This window comes from Pseudorca crassidens, chromosome 15, assembly GCF_039906515.1.
Source record: "Pseudorca crassidens isolate mPseCra1 chromosome 15, mPseCra1.hap1, whole genome shotgun sequence".
NCBI lineage: Eukaryota > Metazoa > Chordata > Mammalia > Artiodactyla > Delphinidae > Pseudorca > Pseudorca crassidens.
In genome coordinates this window covers 60,243,207-60,260,556 of record NC_090310.1, presented here as the reverse complement: position 1 = coordinate 60,260,556, position 17,350 = coordinate 60,243,207, and the positions used below count along the sequence as shown (strand labels likewise).

Sequence of the window (17,350 nt, the reverse complement as noted above, 5' to 3'; positions counted from 1 at the left end):
TCGTATCATGTCATATGTTTTATTGGACACCTTACATGGTGGGACCTATGGGTTGGACAGGGCACCAATGACCGCCTCAGTGAAGTCTTGGCAGGTGGCATAACCACCCATGTGAGAAGTTCGAACCTGTGGGGGAGAACTGTCATCACCTCTGTGGCCTGGGCCCCATCCCTAACCCCCCACCACCTAAGTTCCCTAAGGAAGCCAGCCCCAGACAACCTAGGCTCTGCCCAGAAGGTGATAATGGTCTACAGGTTTAGGGCACTTCTCTGGTCCACTGTACTGAAGGGAGGTGTACGGTCCTTGTGAGGCTGGAGGGAATAAAGGGCTCTAGCCCCCATAGGGGTGCAGGTGGCCGATGACAGACTTGATGAAGTCGGTTGTGGTGCTGTAGCCGCCCATGTCTCGAGTCCGCACCTACAGCCACCACCGGCAACAGCCGTGGGGAAGAAAAGAGAGCCCATGAAGGCAGGGAAGTAAAGTATGATGGAAATGGAATCCAAAGAGGGTGACAAGGCCAGAAAAAGAAGACAATGCAGCAGAGATGCAAGGAGGTGGCCAGGTTTGGAAGAGCATGGACCCATCCATTCCTGTCTTTTGAGGGCCAGAGCCACTGTTCCGAGTTCTGCTGTGGCCTGGGCGAGGGTGAGAAGCTGAGCATGAGTGAGAAGGGAAACGCAGATTAGAGACAGGAGAAGGATGCCTCGGGGGAAATAGAGAAGACCAGGTGGAAGCACAGATGACTGGCAGGGGAATGGCAGATGATGGGCTTCCAGGTGTGGAGGAAGTGGCACTGGTGCCTCATCCTGCCAGCTATCTCCCTCTGCTCCTCCATCTCCCCTTCGATAGGAAGCTGCAAGTTCTGCATTAAGATGGCCAATTAAAGTGCCAATGGATGGAGCAGGAAAGAGGGAATAGCAGATGGGAACTAGGAGGCAAAGGAGAGATCAAGAGGATGAAACAGCCAAGAGAAGGGAAATGAACAGCCCTGACAGGACTGGGGGAAAAGCAGAGAGCAGAGGCTCTTGGGACCTGGAGGGAAAGGAGGCCCCAACTCAGGTTCCCCAGAAAGTCCTGCCGAGACCCTAAACCCCACAGCCTTTCTAAACTCACCTTGCCGACTTTGATCACCTTCTTCACCGCATCTGCAATCGTGTTGGAATGATGCTCGAGACTGTCAATGTGGACAGAAAGAAACTGAGATTCTCCCCACATCATCCCCCTGATTTCCCCACCTGTGCTCCCCGAACAACAGCCAGCTGCCTCCCCGGGCTGACAGTGACCTACTTGAGATGCCGCAGCATGTTGGAAGCTGACAACAGCATGGCTGTGGGGTTGGCTATATTCCTGCCCACCGCCTGGGCAAATGGATGCCGGGCACCCTGTGGAAAGAGGAGCAGGCCAGAGTCACTGGGGGCAGACATTCTGCAGAAGCTGAGGTCAGGGAAGGGCATTAGAATGAAAGGTCAAGCCAGGAACACCGAGAAGATGTAAGGGTTGGGAGGACAGAAGCAGGCCAGGGTCACTTAGGAGGGGGATGCACTGGGGGAGAGCTATCAAGGGGACCTGAGGTCAGAAGAAGGGCACAGAGAGGGCTGAGGGAGGTGGTGACTTCACTCACCGTCTCGAAGACTGCATACTCTGCACTGTAGCTCTCACCAGGGACCACACCAGCTCCCCCAACCAGGCCAGCAGCCAGATTGTCAATAATGTTCCCATAGAGGTTGGGCATCACCAGCACATCAAACTGGTAAGGATTCTGCACCAGCTGGGGGCAAAATGTGGGCATGGAGGAGACGTAAATCCTATTCCCTGCCTTGCTCAGCATTGAGAATGGAGACACCGGGAGGGCCTCACCTGCATGCAGCAGTTGTCTATGATCATTGTCTCAAACTTGATCTTGGGGTACAGTTCAGCAACTTCCTCACAGCACTGCAGGAACAACCCATCCCCCAGTTTCCTGTCCATGGACCAAAGGGAACATTCAGCCGATAGAGTGCAGGGAGCTACCTTCCCATGAACCTACCCCATGCAAAGCCACGTCCCTCACATGATATTGGCCTTGTGGACAGCTGTGACCTTGCCCCGCCCCTTCTTAGTGGCATAGTCAAAGGCGAACTTTGCGATCCGCTGAGATTTGGTTCGAGTGACAATCTTCAGGCACTCAATCACGCCCCTCGCACTCTGCGTAAGAGAGAAGCAGCTGGGTGACACTAGAAAAAAGGGAAGGAGCTGTGCCTCTCTCCCCCCTTCACCCCTGCCCTCTGCGATTTCTAGGGCCTCACCTCGTGTTCCAGAGAGCTGTACTCCCCTTCTGTCTGCTCTCGAATAATCACCAAATCTAGATTGTTGTGTCGGGTCTTGTACCCAGGAAGTGACTTCACATGGACTACGTTGGCAAACAAGTCCAACTTACGCCTGGGGATGGGGCAGAGCCATGAGCACTGTGCCTGGTGCCCCAGTACCCCACTCACCCATGTCCTCCCACCACCTACCTCAGTCGCATATCGTAGGAGGCTAGTTCCCCCTTATACTCCATCGGGGTGTGGATCTTTCCTGCATAAACAAAGTTGAGGTGGGAGGGGGGGTGGTTAGGCACAGGCCAAGCCCAAGGGAACCCACATTGGTGTCCAATCCCCTCAGTGATCCCCCCCGGACTCCCATCTCCCACTCCCAAATGAGTGACATTAAATGCCTCTGGAGGCACAGGGCAAAGGAAAATAATGTAGTTAAAACCAGAAACATTTTGCCCACTGTTTCATTTCTAGTCACCAAATTTAATTTATGTTGAAACTTCAAAATGACCTAAAAGGACAGAAAAGAATTTTCTCATGTTATCAAAGAGCCTGGGTTTCGGGACTTCCCTGGTGGTCCAGTGGGTAAGACTCTGGACTTACTCCCAATGCAGGGGGCCCAGGTTCGATCCCTGGTCGGGGAACTAGATCCCACATGCATGCCACAACTAAAGATCCCGTGTGCTGCACCTAAGACCCAGTGCAGCCAAAATAAATAAATAAATAAATATATTCCAAAAAAAAAAGGAGCCTGGGTTTAATAGGTTGAGAAACAATCTAGGGGATCCATGACCTTTCTTGATGTTTCTATGTCTATGTATTTGACATCTTTTCAACCAGCACTTATTGAATATCATGTGTCAGGCACTAGGGATATCAACCAAAAAACACAACACAAATTCCTGTCCTCAAGGGGCAAACAATGCATTGGAGGAAGACAGTTAATATGAAAGAAATGATAAATACCATGGGAGAGGTATTACCAACACGCACAGGAGCACAGAGAAGAAATTCCCTCTGGTAACATCAGGAAGTATAGAACAGCTGGCACTTCAGCCAGACCTTAGGTTGAGTGAGTGTACTAGGTTGAATAGTGAACCACCCAAATGATATGCCCATGTCCTAACCCCCAGAACCTGTAAATGTGACCTTATTTGGGAAAACAGCGTCTGCAGATATAATAAGTTAAGGATCTTGAGATGGAATCACACTGGATCCAAGTAGGTCCTAAACCCCATGACAAATCCTTATACAAGAAAAGAAAAAGAAACAGATACACAGACACAGAGTAGAGAAAACCATATCAAGACAGAGACAGAGACTGAACTGATGTATCCAGAAGCCAAGAAACACCAAGGAATGCCAGCAGCTGCCAGGAGCCACCAACAGCTGGAAGAGGCAAGGAAGGATTCTACCCAAGTCTTCAGAAGGAGCTCTGCCTACACCTTAATTTCAGGATTCTGGCCTCCAGAACTGGGAAGGAATACATTTCTGTTATTTTAAGGCACCAGGTTTGTGGTAATTTGTTATGGCAGCCCTAGGAAACTAATACAGTGAGTGAGGAACATTCTGACAGGTGGCACCAAAAGGAGAACACTGTGGCAGAAGAAACAGCAAAAGTCAAGACAGTACATGTATTTGGAAACTAATATAGTCTGGTGTGACCAAAGCACACAACAAGTGTTGTAGAAACAAAGGCAGAAAAGCTGAGGGTCAGCTCATAAACAGCTTACCCTCCTACACTAAGGCTGGGCCTGAGAGTCACGCTGGTTTTTCCAAGAAAAGAGCTGTAGAGGATGGACTATAGGGGCAGAACTGAAAGCCAAAAAATCTAATGAGGTGATTACAGTAGGAAAGCAGAAGGGAAGACAAAAGAAAAGCAGCTAGAAATGGCATTCTAGAAACACAGTTAACAAGACTTGGTGACCCATAATGTAGCCCCATGACAGACTACAAACTCATGGAGCCTTCCTGCATAGACAGCATGACAGGCAGACGATCTCTCAATTCCTGGGTTTCCAACTGGGTTCCCACTGATGGCCACCAATCCAGTGGTGGGAGGTCGGGAGAAATAATGTATTATGTGTGTGCTGAGGTAAGATTAATGAACATTTATTCGTTTGATTTTAACTAACATGGGTGGGGTAGCAAGGAGGCACACATACCAATGATGGCCACCTTGTTCTCCTTCATGGAACTCAGCACCTGCTCCAGCTTCTCCTCAGATGCCATATTCTGCACCTCGCTCAGGTGATGCTCCTGGAACTCCACTGGGACAGAGGCAGCCTTCAGGGGCAGGTGTCAAAAATCGCAGGGTCAGAATCGAGTAAGTCCTTTCCAACCCAGGCCATCGCCCCTGCTGGCTGACTCCCCCAGGCCACTCACCTTGAACACCTCCTTGACAGCGTGCATCAGCTCAGGCCCCACGCCGTCTCCCGGTAGCATAGTCACGGGAAAGGCGCCCTCCACCCTCACGTCCTCGCCCTGCGAGCGGGGTCAGCAGAGCTAGAGCTGGGGCTGGGGCAGGAGTCCTGGGGTAGGCCAGGAGAGGAGGGGTCGGGGCGTGGGCCAGACCGGAGCCGGACTTGCACTTACCTGGCTCCGCGAAGCGGCTTGCGCTACGGCCGAGGTACACAGGCTCCTCCATGCCCCGGGATTCGGGGCGGCGACCAGCGTCTACGACAGTCACATAAACCTTTGAGGTCGGATCTGGGAGCCTCGCGCCCCGAATACTTCGGTGAGCCCGGTACAAACCCGCCGCCCTCCCGCCTACCCCAGCATGCCCCGGGCCTCACTCGGGTCACCCAGCGGACACCGCCAAGGGCCGCCATGCTCTCCACAGGAAGTCGCGGCTAAATGACGCCGGAAGCCGGCGCGGCCCGGCGCCCCTATTTCCGGTCCGGGACTGATGCTGGGAGGTAAGCTCATTTTCTCCAGCCGAAACCTCCCATCCGTTCTTCTTCCTCCGCTTCTTCTTCCTCCGCCTTCATCCATTTCTACTCACCACTTCCCTTGGACCGTGATGCTGCACAGCGCCGCCTTGTCTATTGCTTTATTTTCAGACACCGTATTTATGTTGAAACTTCAAAATAACATTAAAGGCGAATATGAGGTTTCATTTTATCAAACGAGTTTAATAACAAGTTGAAAAACAATACTGGAGAATCTGTCTTTTCATAATGTTTATGTGTCCACGTATTTGTTATTCTTTTAATCAATTCTCACTGAACAATCGTATGTCCGACACTAAAGGCATTAATGAACGCCACACAATCCATGGGAGAAGGTGTGTGTGTCTGGCTTCTTCAGTCTCCTAGCCTGCCCGGTTACTCTGTATTAATCAAGTTTCCTTGTTGTTTTTTCCTAGGTGGGCTTGTTCTTTGCTCTGACAGTTGTTTCCCAAATAGTGTATCCTAGGCCTGAACTCCTCTGAGCAGGATCGTAATTGGAGACAGAAATTACAAGCTTGTAAGTGTGACTAAAAGGGAATTTAAGACCTATTTTTAAATTTCCAGTCACATGCTGTTTACAAACGACATGGCTAAAACAGATGACAAGTGGACCAGGGGCACTTGTTAAAAGTGCAGACTTATGAGTGTCACCCCAGACTTGCTGAATCCAAATCTCAGAATTGGGGCGCCAGAAAATACATGTCTAACAGGCTCCCCCAGGTGATACACACAGATTTACGAACCACTAACTAGGTGATTTGTATACCTAATCCATCCAAAAAGGTGCAGAGCATTCTCCCAGCCCAAGGGAAAGAATGCAGTGGTTCTAATCCTGGGGATCAAGCACAAGCTTTGTGTCTCTTTTCTGCATTCCTTTAGGAAGGACATTCTCTACTGTTGGGTGAAAAGATTTAAATTAGATAATAAATGCGTAAGAAACCTGAACACATGAAAAGTGCTTGAACACCTGAAAAAGCTGTTAATAGTGTAGCTAATTGAATAATTTATCAATGTATAATATTAATATGACATACTCCTCCATCTCCAGAATCAAAACCGGAAAACATTCACACCATCTTGCCTCCTTAGACTCCCTAGTTCCCGGTTCCACACTGCTATTGCCATCCACCACCATTTTTCTCTTCCAAATGTTACTCTTTCTTTTTTTTGTGTGTGTGGTACGCGGGCCTCTTACTGTTGCAGCCTCTCCCGTTGCAGAGCACAGGCTCCGGACGCGCAGGCTCAGTGGCCATGGCTCACAGGCCCAGCCACTCCGCGGCATGTGGGATCTTCCCGAACCGGGGCACGAACCCGTGTCCCCTGCATTGGCAAGTGGACTCTCAACCACTGCGCCACCAGGGAAGCCCCAAATGTTACTCTTTCTAATGGAGAAAAAGTGGGAGATTTACACTTTAAAAACTATATTTTCTGTTACTTTAGGAAATTTAGGGTGGGAAAGAAGAGAGTGCCATCTTGGTCTAATTTCTGATAATCTATTTTTCATCCCAGAAAATATTAATTTTCTTGAGGGCAACTACAACATTATTTCCATCCCTAAATTCTGCACAGATCTGAGCCCAGCCTGACAAACAACATCTGCTAATTGGTATAACACCATGTGGTTGTCAAAAGGGTGAAAGGAATTGATGAAGGATGCCAGTTGATTCAGGCCAAGGAAATGTGACCATCACTGTCTAAGGCCATTGTGTTCTTCTGGTGAGTTTGGTGAGTTCTCCTGGACTTCGAGTCCCTATTAAGGCATCTCTCGCTGATACTACCTGAGAATAGGGAAGTTCAGTCAGGACCCTTGAAAAGTTCCTTAACCAGACTCTTGGGCAGGTGAGGGAGGTTAAACCATCTTGTCCCTTCTAACTGTTATGAAGCATATATGAGTGTTCAGTATGAGGCTGGATGAATTGAATGTCAGTTTCCTAGGCCTATAAATTGTCCAGAATGGGGTCCTAACCAGAGCTCCAGGTGTCCATGAATAGAAACCAGTACCATGAACTTGGAAGGGGAAAATCAAAAAAAAATCACATCTTTATTCTCACTAAACTCTAACTGAAATTTAGTATTTCCTATCATTATGAATGTAGAGTGAAATTGTAGTGCTACCTTTAGTACCCTTGACTTTGTCACTAATAGAAATTATAATTCATACCGCATTTCAGTTGTGGCAGATATCCTGAAATATCCTTTACTCTGATCTCTACTTTGACATTATTTGACCTAATGCTAGATTTTGTTATTTAATGCACTAATAAAGCAGCACAAATAGCACTGTATTACAAGGTTGCATTATTATTATCAGTGTAATGAGTTTTATTTGTAATCCTATTTGTTTTGGTTTGTGCATTTAGAATCCTTTCCTAAGAAGAGGGCAGGGGATGGAGCTCAGCAAGATGTAGCCTCAGCTGGAGTCTACCTCAGCTTGTTCTGGGGAGCCCTGGAGCAGGAATGATGTCTCAGGGTTGTCCCAGTTTGAGGCAAGGCTTAGTAACTCTGCTTCAGCCCTGCATGGGCTAATCTTCCAGGCATCTCTGGCTCTTGGAGGCTCCATTGACCATGGACAACCCTCCCAGAGAAGGGGGTAGCTGTGAGCAGTTAATGACCAACACCAGAAGCAGTTGGACTGGATGCACCAGCTGGCAAAAAAGAACTGGAGAAGGCAGCTACTATTCTGTGGAGGTGAGAATGGCCATGGTGCACTGGGACCCAGTGAGGAGAGCAGGCATGTTTGAGGAGATGAGGTACAGTAAGGAGTAGTGAGTAAGATTGGTTCAAGTTCTAGAGCTGAGAGAAATGGAGAGGGATTAATGAGCAATACTAAGGACCCTGTTGGAATGGTGACCATGAATTTACCATGATATGATTATGTGTGATTTCATGGAGAAAGCCAACACTTGGGTTCATCTAAAGATGTATTTTGCCAGAGAGAGGTACAAGAGAGTTGAGGGTGTTGGCAAAATGGGATCGGGAGGGAAGTGAAGACAGTGATCTAATGGATAGAAAGGTGAGAAAAGGATCAAAGATCCCAAAATAGTCAGAATAGTGCTCGTGGGAGTCACTGAGCAAGTAAGATGGAAGGAAAGGAGGGTGTCTCCACCAGCCGTTTTGGAAATGGAGCAGATGCCAGTGATAGAGGAGTCCCAGATGGGACTATGGGAGTGGATCCCAAAGAGAGCTCAAGGAGACCTCTGCAGAGAGGACTCAGACCTACATTGGGTCATCTGTGTCCCCGTGGGAGTCACCTAGGATAGTGTCATGGCAGAGGCAGGAGAAAGGCTAGGATCCAGGAGCTGGGGCCTGCTCTTGATGAACAGGAGAGACCAAGAGGTCAGAGATGGCAGAGAATGAGAAAGGTGATTTCAGTGGGAAGAGTCCCCAAAAAGTAGAACTTCTTTTTTCTTGTTAATTTTAGACTATTACCTTTTTTTTTTTTTTTTTTTTAAGAAGATGTTGGGGGTAGGAGTTTATTTATTTATTTTTGCTGTGTTGGGTCTTCGTTTCTGTGCGAGGGCTTTCTCTAGTTGTGGCAAGCGGGGGCCGCTCTTCATCGCGGTGCGCAGGCCTCTCACTATCGCGGCCTCTCTTGTTGCAGAGCACAGGCTCCAGATGCACAGGCTCAGTAGTTGTGGCTCACGGGCCTAGTTGCTCCGTGGCATGTGGGATCCTCCCAGACCAGGGCTCGAACCCGTGTCCCCTGCATTAGCAGGCAGATTCTCAACCACTGAGCCACCAGGGAAGCCCCTCTTGTTAATTTTAATATAAAATTTTGCTTGCGTATTTTTAATTGGACAGTAGGTAAATGATTACATTCCTTTTTAAAAAATTTATAAATTATAAATAAGGCCAAAGTTTCTTACCACCCCAGCCACAGCCCCAATCCTTTTGCCCTGTCCCTATAGGCAGCTAGCTGTCTCCCCCGAAACGTTTTCCATATGCAAGCACACCCCCTTACACGCACGGAATAGTATATAGTATTGTTTTTAGTGTATGGGTGTGTGCTTCAGAATAAATGGTTTCATACTCTATATACTTACTGTCTTATAATTTACGTTTTTCCCTCAGCACGATGTCTTAGAGATCTAAGATACCATGTTTTAGAAAATGAGCAGACTTATTGTTTTATTTTGCTACATAGTATTATATAATGTGAATTTACTAAATTTATTGAGGTTTTCTCATGTCAATGGATTCTTAGGTGATTTCTAGTCTGGGCTATTACCAGCGATGTTGCTGTGTACATTCGTGTACAGTTTTTTTTGTACACATGATAAATGTTACAAAAGTGCATCCAAAACACCTGTATATGTTTCTGTTATGAATGTGATCTGCTGCAATAAACAGAAAACTCATTAAACAAATAAGTGTTGTTGGGTTTTTTCACTTCTTTTCTGAAGGTAAGGAGTTACTGGGATTGGTTTAGTTGTGTGGTGATGCACCCCGAGATCCAGGCTCTCGAAATTTTCACTCTGCCAGCCTTAGTGTATTGTCCAGTATCCTCATCCTTGGTGCCTCATACTCACCATATGTGGTTGCTGTGGCTCTGGACAACACTTCTGGATTCAAAGCTAGAAAGGGGGGCTTCCCTGGTGGTGCAGTGGTTGAGAGTCCACCTGCCGATGCAAGGGACATGGGTTCGTGCCCCGGTCCGGGAAGATCCCACATGCCGCGGAGCGGCTGGGCCCATGAGCCATGGCCACTGAGCCTGCGCGTCCGGAGCCTGTGAGGCCACAACAGTGAGAGGCCCGCGTACCGCAAAAAAAAGCTAGAAAGGGGGAGAAAGAACAGTCACAGCCACATATGCTCCTTTTTATCAGAAATGTAAACAGTATCCCAGAAAAAGTCTCGCGGTTTTCCACTTAGGTAGCACAGGCCAGAACTAGGTCCATGACCTCTCCTACTACAAGGGAGACTGGGAAGGAGGGGAAGAAGTTTGTCCTTATTGGCTTAAACTAATTCTTCATAGTCTGACTGCGTATTAGACTCATAGGGGAGGTTTTTAAGAATACCCATGTCTGGACCCTACCACCAGAGGTGTTGATGTAATTGGTCTGGGGTGAGATACTGGTGTTCTTTAAAAGCTCCCTGGATAACTGTAAAAGTTAACCAGAGTTGAGAACCAGTGGCTTACACAAACAATCATGATCTTTCACCTAGGGCTGAGAAGGTGTATCAGTTAGGATTAGATTCAGGTGCAAAGTGATAGTGCACAACATAACCACAACCCAAACAAGAAAGGGCTTTATTTCTTGCTCACATAAGAGTTCAGTGATAGTTGGTTCAGGGCTGGATTGGCCTCCATCCTGTCAGAGGCTCAGACTTCATTATCCTGTTGGTCCACCTTGCAAGGTCTTCATTCCCAAGTTGATTCAAGACAGTTATTCCAGCTCCAGCCACCATTTATGCATTCCACCCAGCAAGAAGGAGGACAGGGAAGAGGGAGAGCAGAGGCCCCCAGCCCTTTAATGACACTTCCTGCCAGTTGCACACACCACTTCTGCTCTCCTTCCACATGATACAGAAAGAAATGTGTCAGTCTGTCTCCAATGCTCTAGCTTTCATTTCAGAAGGCCTCCTGTACCTTAAGATGATAAGCATATTCTCCAATATTTTTTTTAATGCTATTATGGTCTTGTGTGTTTCTCTGGTTTAGGTCATTAATTTATCTGAAATGTAGTTTTATAAAAGGTGAAATATAAATACCTACGTTTATTTTTTCTGAAAGTTTAGCTAATTGCCCCAGTATCATTTATCTGTTCCTCCAGATAAGAATTTCTACTTTTGTCAAATATTAAATTCCCACATATATATTAGGTGAAACCATGTGAAACTGCTGATATCTATCACTTCACTCGAGCTTTATTTTCTCAGTTTTACCAGTCACTACTAGATGTCATATTATGTATTTGTTTCGTTTTCTGTCTGTGTCTCTCACTTGAATGCAAGTTCATTGAGGGCTGGAATTTTGTCATTTTTGTCAACCCTGGGCCCATATGTATCTGCTAAATGAATGAATGAAATTTATCCTTGCGTCTGTTAATACATATTGATAAACTTTAATGCTGAGCCATCCTTATATGTTAGAAAAGCTTGGTTATGATATATTATTCTTTAAATATACTGCTGTATTTGATCTGCTAAGATCTATTTAAGTCTTTTGCATCTGTGATCTTAAAAGAGCTTGGGGAGACTTCCCTGGAGGTCCAGTGGTTAAGACTCTGTGCTTCCAATGCAGGGGATGTGGATATGATCCCTGGTAGGGGAACTAAGATCCCACGTGCCACAGTGTGGGGAAAAAAAAAAGAGCTTGAGTTTCTCTTTTCTTTGTTTCTGCTGCCATGATCCAGTCTGGGCAGACTTGAGAAGGGCAGCAGAAACTGCTGATCAGGACTGAGAAACGGAGCTTTTAAAAAAGAGACAAGCGTGGCCTGGAAATGGACATGGAGTAGGAACTACTAGGAGAGGCAACCGGCCATGAGCCCTGGCGTCCCTGCCCAGTCTTCCTGGGTATCCCAAGGATACAGGGTCCTAACTGCTCTTTGCCATTTCTCAGGCTTGTGTTTGTAGTGAGCAACCTTGAGGGATGAAGTAATACCTCCCTCTAGGACAAAAAGCAGGCTTGCTTATTTCCTGCTATAAAACAGGTGGGTTCCCCAAGCTCAGTGTTCCTCAGATGCAACACAAACCCATTGTATGCATGGCATCTACTGGGGCCCTCCATGCTGCCCCTGTGGGACTTGGGGGGGCAAGGGAGCCAATGTAAACATTATGCTTATGCTGCTTAATGTGCCGTGTGTAATAAAGTCCTTTGTCTCTGTCACTAGAGTCTCATCTTGGCCAGCATCTATGAAACAGTAAGAGGCTAATTATTCACTTATCAGCAGGGTAAATTCAAATGCCAGACCCTGACAGTTTTGGCAATGAGGATAGGGTGCTGACAGAGATATGGCTTTCTGGAATAGGAAGGACAAAGGACCCTGTGGACCAGATCAGGGGATATGAAAAGACTCCCTGGCACATGTTAGTGAATCCTCTCACCCAAACAGTGGATGGCAGGGTAAGGGTGGCTAGAGTGAGCGTCTCACATTGTCCTACCTGTCAATGAGGCTAAGCAGTGAGAGGCAGGATTGAAACAAGCCACCTGAATGGTGCTTTGGTTCCTGCTCACTCTCCCCCGTGCAGGAGGAGGAAGGATGTTATGACAATGGGGCAGCAAGCTGCACAGCCCCACCCAAAAGCCAATGTGGATGAGGCTGCTGAATCAAAGGGTCCCCAAAGCTGAAATAAATGGCATCAGCCAGGATGTTTGGAATAGAGCTTTAGATAAGCCAAAAACATTACAAGTTTATTTGATTGAGCCCCACAAATGGCATTCAAACCCAAAGTGAACAAACACAAAGCCTTGCTTACTGGCACAGACCCACTCTTTGACCCTGTGCTCCCTATCCCTCTCTCCCATCCACACTCCACCCTCAGCTGCTTTGATGAAATAGCAGAGTATGCTGGGAACTTCATGGAGCTGAGGATCTCAAACCCTTACAGCTCTGTAGGACCCAATGTCCATGTCAGCATCTTACCCAGTCCTGTGGATGGATGCAGGCAGGGGTGGCTGAAGGCACCCAGGGATGCAGTGTGGACTGGGGGAGAAATGGTCCTGGGCTCAGGTTCTCCCTGGACTGATGCTGGAGGTTCATGAGGGAGGAGGCAGTGGCACTCCAACCCTGAAGCCAGAGGCCAAGAGAAAATGAAAGTCTTCCAGCTGCCTGCCCCCTGCCATGAACTAGCCTCTCCTGCCACCCAGCACTTCCTGCTCTCCCTTCTGGAATACCATGATCTCCTGAAGCTGTTGCAGTAGCTCCTGATCCACACACATTAAACCCCTTGGTCTGTTTTCCCATAAGGTAAAAATATCACCTAATTTCAGAAATCTGGTGCGTTTCTATACACTAAAAACGAACTGTCAGCAAGAGAGAAATTAATAAAACAAGCCCATTTACAATTACACCAAAAAGAATAAAATACCTAGGAATACTTCTAACTAAGGAGGTAAAAGACCTGTACTCAGAAAACTATAAATCACTGATGAAAGAAATTGAAGACTACACAGACAGATGGAAAGATACACCATGTCCATGGATTGGAAGAATTAATATTGTTAAAATGACCATATTACCCAGTGCAATCTACAGATTCAATGCAATTCCTGACAAAATACCAATGACATTTCTCATAGAACTAGAAAAAATAATTCTAAAATTTGTATGGAAACACAAAAGACCCCAGATAGCCAAAACAATCTTGAGAAAGAAAAGCTACAGTCATCAAAACAGTATGGTAGGGATTTCCCTGACGGAGCAGTGTTTAAGAATCTGCCTGCCAATGCAGAGGACGCAGGTTTGAGCCCTGGACCAGGAAGATCCAACATGCCGCAGAGCAACTAAGCTCATGCGCCACAACTACTTAACCTGTGCTCTGGAGCCTGTGAGCCACAACTACTGAGCCTGCGTGCTGCAACTACTGAAGCTCACGTGCCTAGAGCCCATGCTCCACAACAGGAGAAGCCACTGCAGTGAGAAGCCCGTGCACTCAACAAAGAGTAGCCCCCACTCGCCGGAACTAGAGAAAGCCCGAGCACAGCAATGAAGACAAAATGCAGCCAAAAATAAAATATAAAATAAATAAATTTATGAAAAAAAATAAAAACCACAATGAGATATCACCTCACACTCATCAGAATGGTTATTATCAAAAAGACAATAAATTAACAAATGTTGGCGAGGATGCAGAGAAAAGGGAACACTTGTATGCCATTGGTGGTGGTGCAGCCACTATGGAAACAGTATGGAGAGTTTTTTTTTTTTAAAAAATTAAAAATAGAACTACCATATAAACCAGCAATTCCATTCCTGGATATTTATCTCAAAGAAATAAAAACACTAGTTCAAAAAGATATATGTCCCCCTATGTTCATTGCAGCATTATTTACAATAGCCAAGATATAGAAGCAACCTAAGTGTCCACTTAGATGAGTGGATAAAGAAGATGTGGTATATATAATAAATGGAATATTACTCAGCCATAAAATAGAATGAAATCTTGCCATTTGCAACAACATGTATGGACCTAGAGGGTATTATGGTAAGTGAAATTGTCAGACAGAGAAAGACTGTATGAATTCACTTATATGTGGAATCCAGAAACAGAGTTATAGATACAGAGAACAAAGAGTTGGTTGCCAGAAGGGAGAGGGGTGGAGGCAGGAAAGAAATAGGTGAGGGAGATTAAGAGGTACAAACTTCCAGTTGCAAAATAAATGAATCAGTGGTATGAAATGTACAGTATGGGGAATATTGTCAATAACTCTGGCCTCCCAGCAATTGGCCTGGTGTTGGTACAGCCTTAAACCAAGGAGGTGGAGCTGGGTTTAAATTTTTGAAATTAAAGTAGGTCTACATGTTAGGAACTCATGTCTTTTCTTGTAAGTAAATAGAGTGAATTAGCCATTTGGTCTCGGAAAAGTTCATTGTTGAGGGCTTAAGAGATTTGGAACCATTTGGAGACCAACGAGGCAAGCTCAGAGTCGATAGCGTCCTTCACTAAACAGGAGATCATGAGTAGCTTTCTGCCAGAGGGAGGGTGTTATGAGCTACTCACCGTTACAGGCAAAGGATTCGAGGACCTGATGACAGTGAATCTAGCAAGGTACAAACCAATGGGAAAGTATGTGACTGTACGAAGGATTAACCTAGAAGCTTGTTCCAATGAGCTGGTGACATACTTGCAAGGGGAGCTCCATGTCTCTAAGATCTTCAGCCATCCCAATATCCTGCCATATCAAGCCACCTTTGTTACAGACAATGAGCTGTGGGTTATCACATCATTCATGGCATATGTCTCTGCAAAGGACCTCATCTGTACACACTTCATGGACAGCATGAATGAGCTGGGAATTGCTTACATCCTGCAGGGGGTGCTCAAGGCCCTGGACTACATCCACCACATGGGATATATGCACAGGAGTGTCAAAGCCAGGCACCTACGTTCTGATCTCCACAGATGGGAAGGTCTACCTGTCCGGTTTAAGCAGCAACCTCAGCATGATCAGCCATGGGCAGCAGCAGCGTGTGGTCCACGACTTTACCAAGTACAGTATCAAGGTTCTGCCCTGGCTCAGCCCAGAGGTCCTCCAGCAGAATCTTCAGGGTTATGATACCAAGTTTGACATCTACAGTGTGGGAATCGCAGCCTGTGAACTGGCCAATAGCCATGTCCCCTTTAAAGGATATGCCTGCCCCCCAGATGTTACTGGAGAAGCTGAACGGCATTGTGCCCTGCCTGCTGGACACCAGCACCATCCCTGCCCAGGAGCTTACCATGAGCATCTCGCGCTCAGTGGCCAACTCTGGCCTGAGTGATAGCCTGACCACCAGCACCCCCAGGACCTCCAATGGCAACTCACTGTCCCACCCCTATCACCACATCTTCTCACCCCACTTCCACCACTTTGTGGAGCAGTGCCTTCAGCACAACCCAGATGTAAGACCAAGTGCCTGCACCCTCCTGAACCATTCTTTCTTCAAGCTGATCAAGCAACGTGCCTCAGAGGCTTTGCCTGAGTTGCTTTTTCCTGTCACCCCCATCACCAATTTTGAAGGCAGCCAGTCTCAGGATCACAGTGGAATCTTTGGCCTGGTAACAAACCTGGAAGAGCTGGAGGTGGACAAGTGGGAGTTCTGAGCCTCTGAAGAAGGTGCACATTCTCCATCCTGGGCCATATGAGCTTCTGGGACACTTCCTGAGGGCTAGCCACATTCCCACCCTCCTGGGGGCAGATTGGGCAGAAAGGACATTTCTGCCAGAAAAGTTGGCTGCTAACTGACCGGGAAAGAAGTTCCTGGAAAGAAACTTTTCTTTACTGCTCCAAGGCTTTTGAGACACAAGGGAATCCCAACAACCAATGGATCGGGAGGGGCTGGAAATCTGACATTCCTAGTCCTGTGAGCTCAGGCAACTTGACCTCTTCAGAAGAAAGAGATGCTGTTCTGGCCCTTGGGGCTGAAGTCCAAGCCCAGGGTTTGACTCCTCCACCCAGGGAACTGTGTGACTTCTCACTCTGGTTCTCCTACCAGCCTGCTTGCATTCTTCTCCTCTGCTCTCAGATCCTATAGGTCCATGGAGGGGCAAGCAATAAGAAACCCCTCCACTCATACCTCTCCCTAATAACCGAAGGGAAGGGTATTTTTCTTTTTAAGCACTAGGTTAAGGCTATGGCAGTCCATCCTCATCCCCCTTTTCACTTGGGCCCTGACCCCTAAAACCTTCCCTTGGTTCATCTGTGTAGCTCATTCCTTTCCCACCAAGAGTCCATCTTACCGTCTCCTGCAGGCAGCCTTGGTGCTTCTTCCAAGGGCCATGATGTCTTGCCTAGCCTGAGGGCCTAAGTCCTTATACCGTGTGAGTTTCTTGACAGAACAAATTAAAACTTCCAGAGAATCAAAAGGAAAAAAAAAAAAAAAAAGACCTCTGTAAGGTTTTTATGTCTGTAAGGTGACATATTGTAACTAGACTTTATTGTAACTAGACTTTATATTGGTGATCACTTTGAAATGTTATAGAAATATCAAATCACTATGTCATGTAACAGGAACTCACATAGTGTTGTAGGTCACTTATACTTCAAAAACAAACAAACAAATCCATAGAAATAGAGATCAGATTTGTGGTTATGGGACGGGGTGGTATAAAAGGGGAATTGGATGAAGGTAGTCAAAAGGTACAAACTTCCAGCCATAAGATAAATAAGTACTAGGGATGTAATGTACAACACAATAAATATAATTAACACTGCTGTATGTTATATATGAAAGAGAATAAATTCTAAGAATTATCACAAGGAAAAAATATTTTCTATTTCTTTAATTTTGCATCTCTATGAAATGATGGATACTCACTAAACTTACTGTGATAATCATTTCACGATGTATGTGAGCATTGTGCTGTACACCTTAAACTTATACAGTGCTGAATGTCAATTATATCTCAGTAAAACTGGAAGAAAAAAAAAGTACCCAATTTCAGCTGACGGGCTATGAGCAAAGT

General features: G+C 46.4%; 1 protein-coding gene and 1 pseudogene across 2 annotated transcripts; one reads left to right on the top strand and one right to left on the bottom strand.

The window, feature by feature from the left end:
* Positions 1–5: 5 nt before the first annotated feature.
* On the bottom strand, positions 6–5,203 carry IDH3B (isocitrate dehydrogenase (NAD(+)) 3 non-catalytic subunit beta). Of its 2 annotated transcripts, none has more exons than XM_067707673.1 (12): positions 5,090–5,203; positions 4,890–4,970; positions 4,680–4,778; positions 4,460–4,580; positions 2,496–2,556; positions 2,286–2,418; positions 2,051–2,184; positions 1,858–1,960; positions 1,622–1,768; positions 1,288–1,382; positions 1,114–1,174; positions 6–126 (listed from the first exon to the last, which is right to left on the bottom strand). In XM_067707673.1, exons 1-12 carry the CDS (start codon positions 5,123–5,125, stop codon positions 46–48), a joined length of 1,152 nt encoding a protein of 383 aa, XP_067563774.1. In that variant the 5' UTR covers positions 5,126–5,203; the 3' UTR covers positions 6–45. The 2 variants fall into 2 exon arrangements, with proteins under 2 accessions (XP_067563774.1, XP_067563773.1); XM_067707672.1 differs by having other exon boundaries at positions 6–417; positions 5,090–5,202.
* A 9,560-nt stretch (positions 5,204–14,763) lies between these two features.
* On the top strand, positions 14,764–16,129 carry LOC137206428 (STE20-related kinase adapter protein alpha pseudogene; annotated as a pseudogene).
* Positions 16,130–17,350: the final 1,221 nt, after the last annotated feature.

Coding starts and splice junctions, on each gene's coding strand:
- IDH3B (XM_067707672.1), bottom strand. CDS start 5,125: ATGGCGGCCCTTGGCGGTGTCCGCTGGGTGACCCGA. Junction 2,185..2,285: donor ACAGCTCTCTGGAACACGAG/GTGAGGCCCTAG, acceptor TCTCTTACGCAG/AGTGCGAGGGGCGTGATTGA. Junction 1,383..1,621: donor AGTATGCAGTCTTCGAGACG/GTGAGTGAAGTC, acceptor CTCTTTCCACAG/GGTGCCCGGCATCCATTTGC.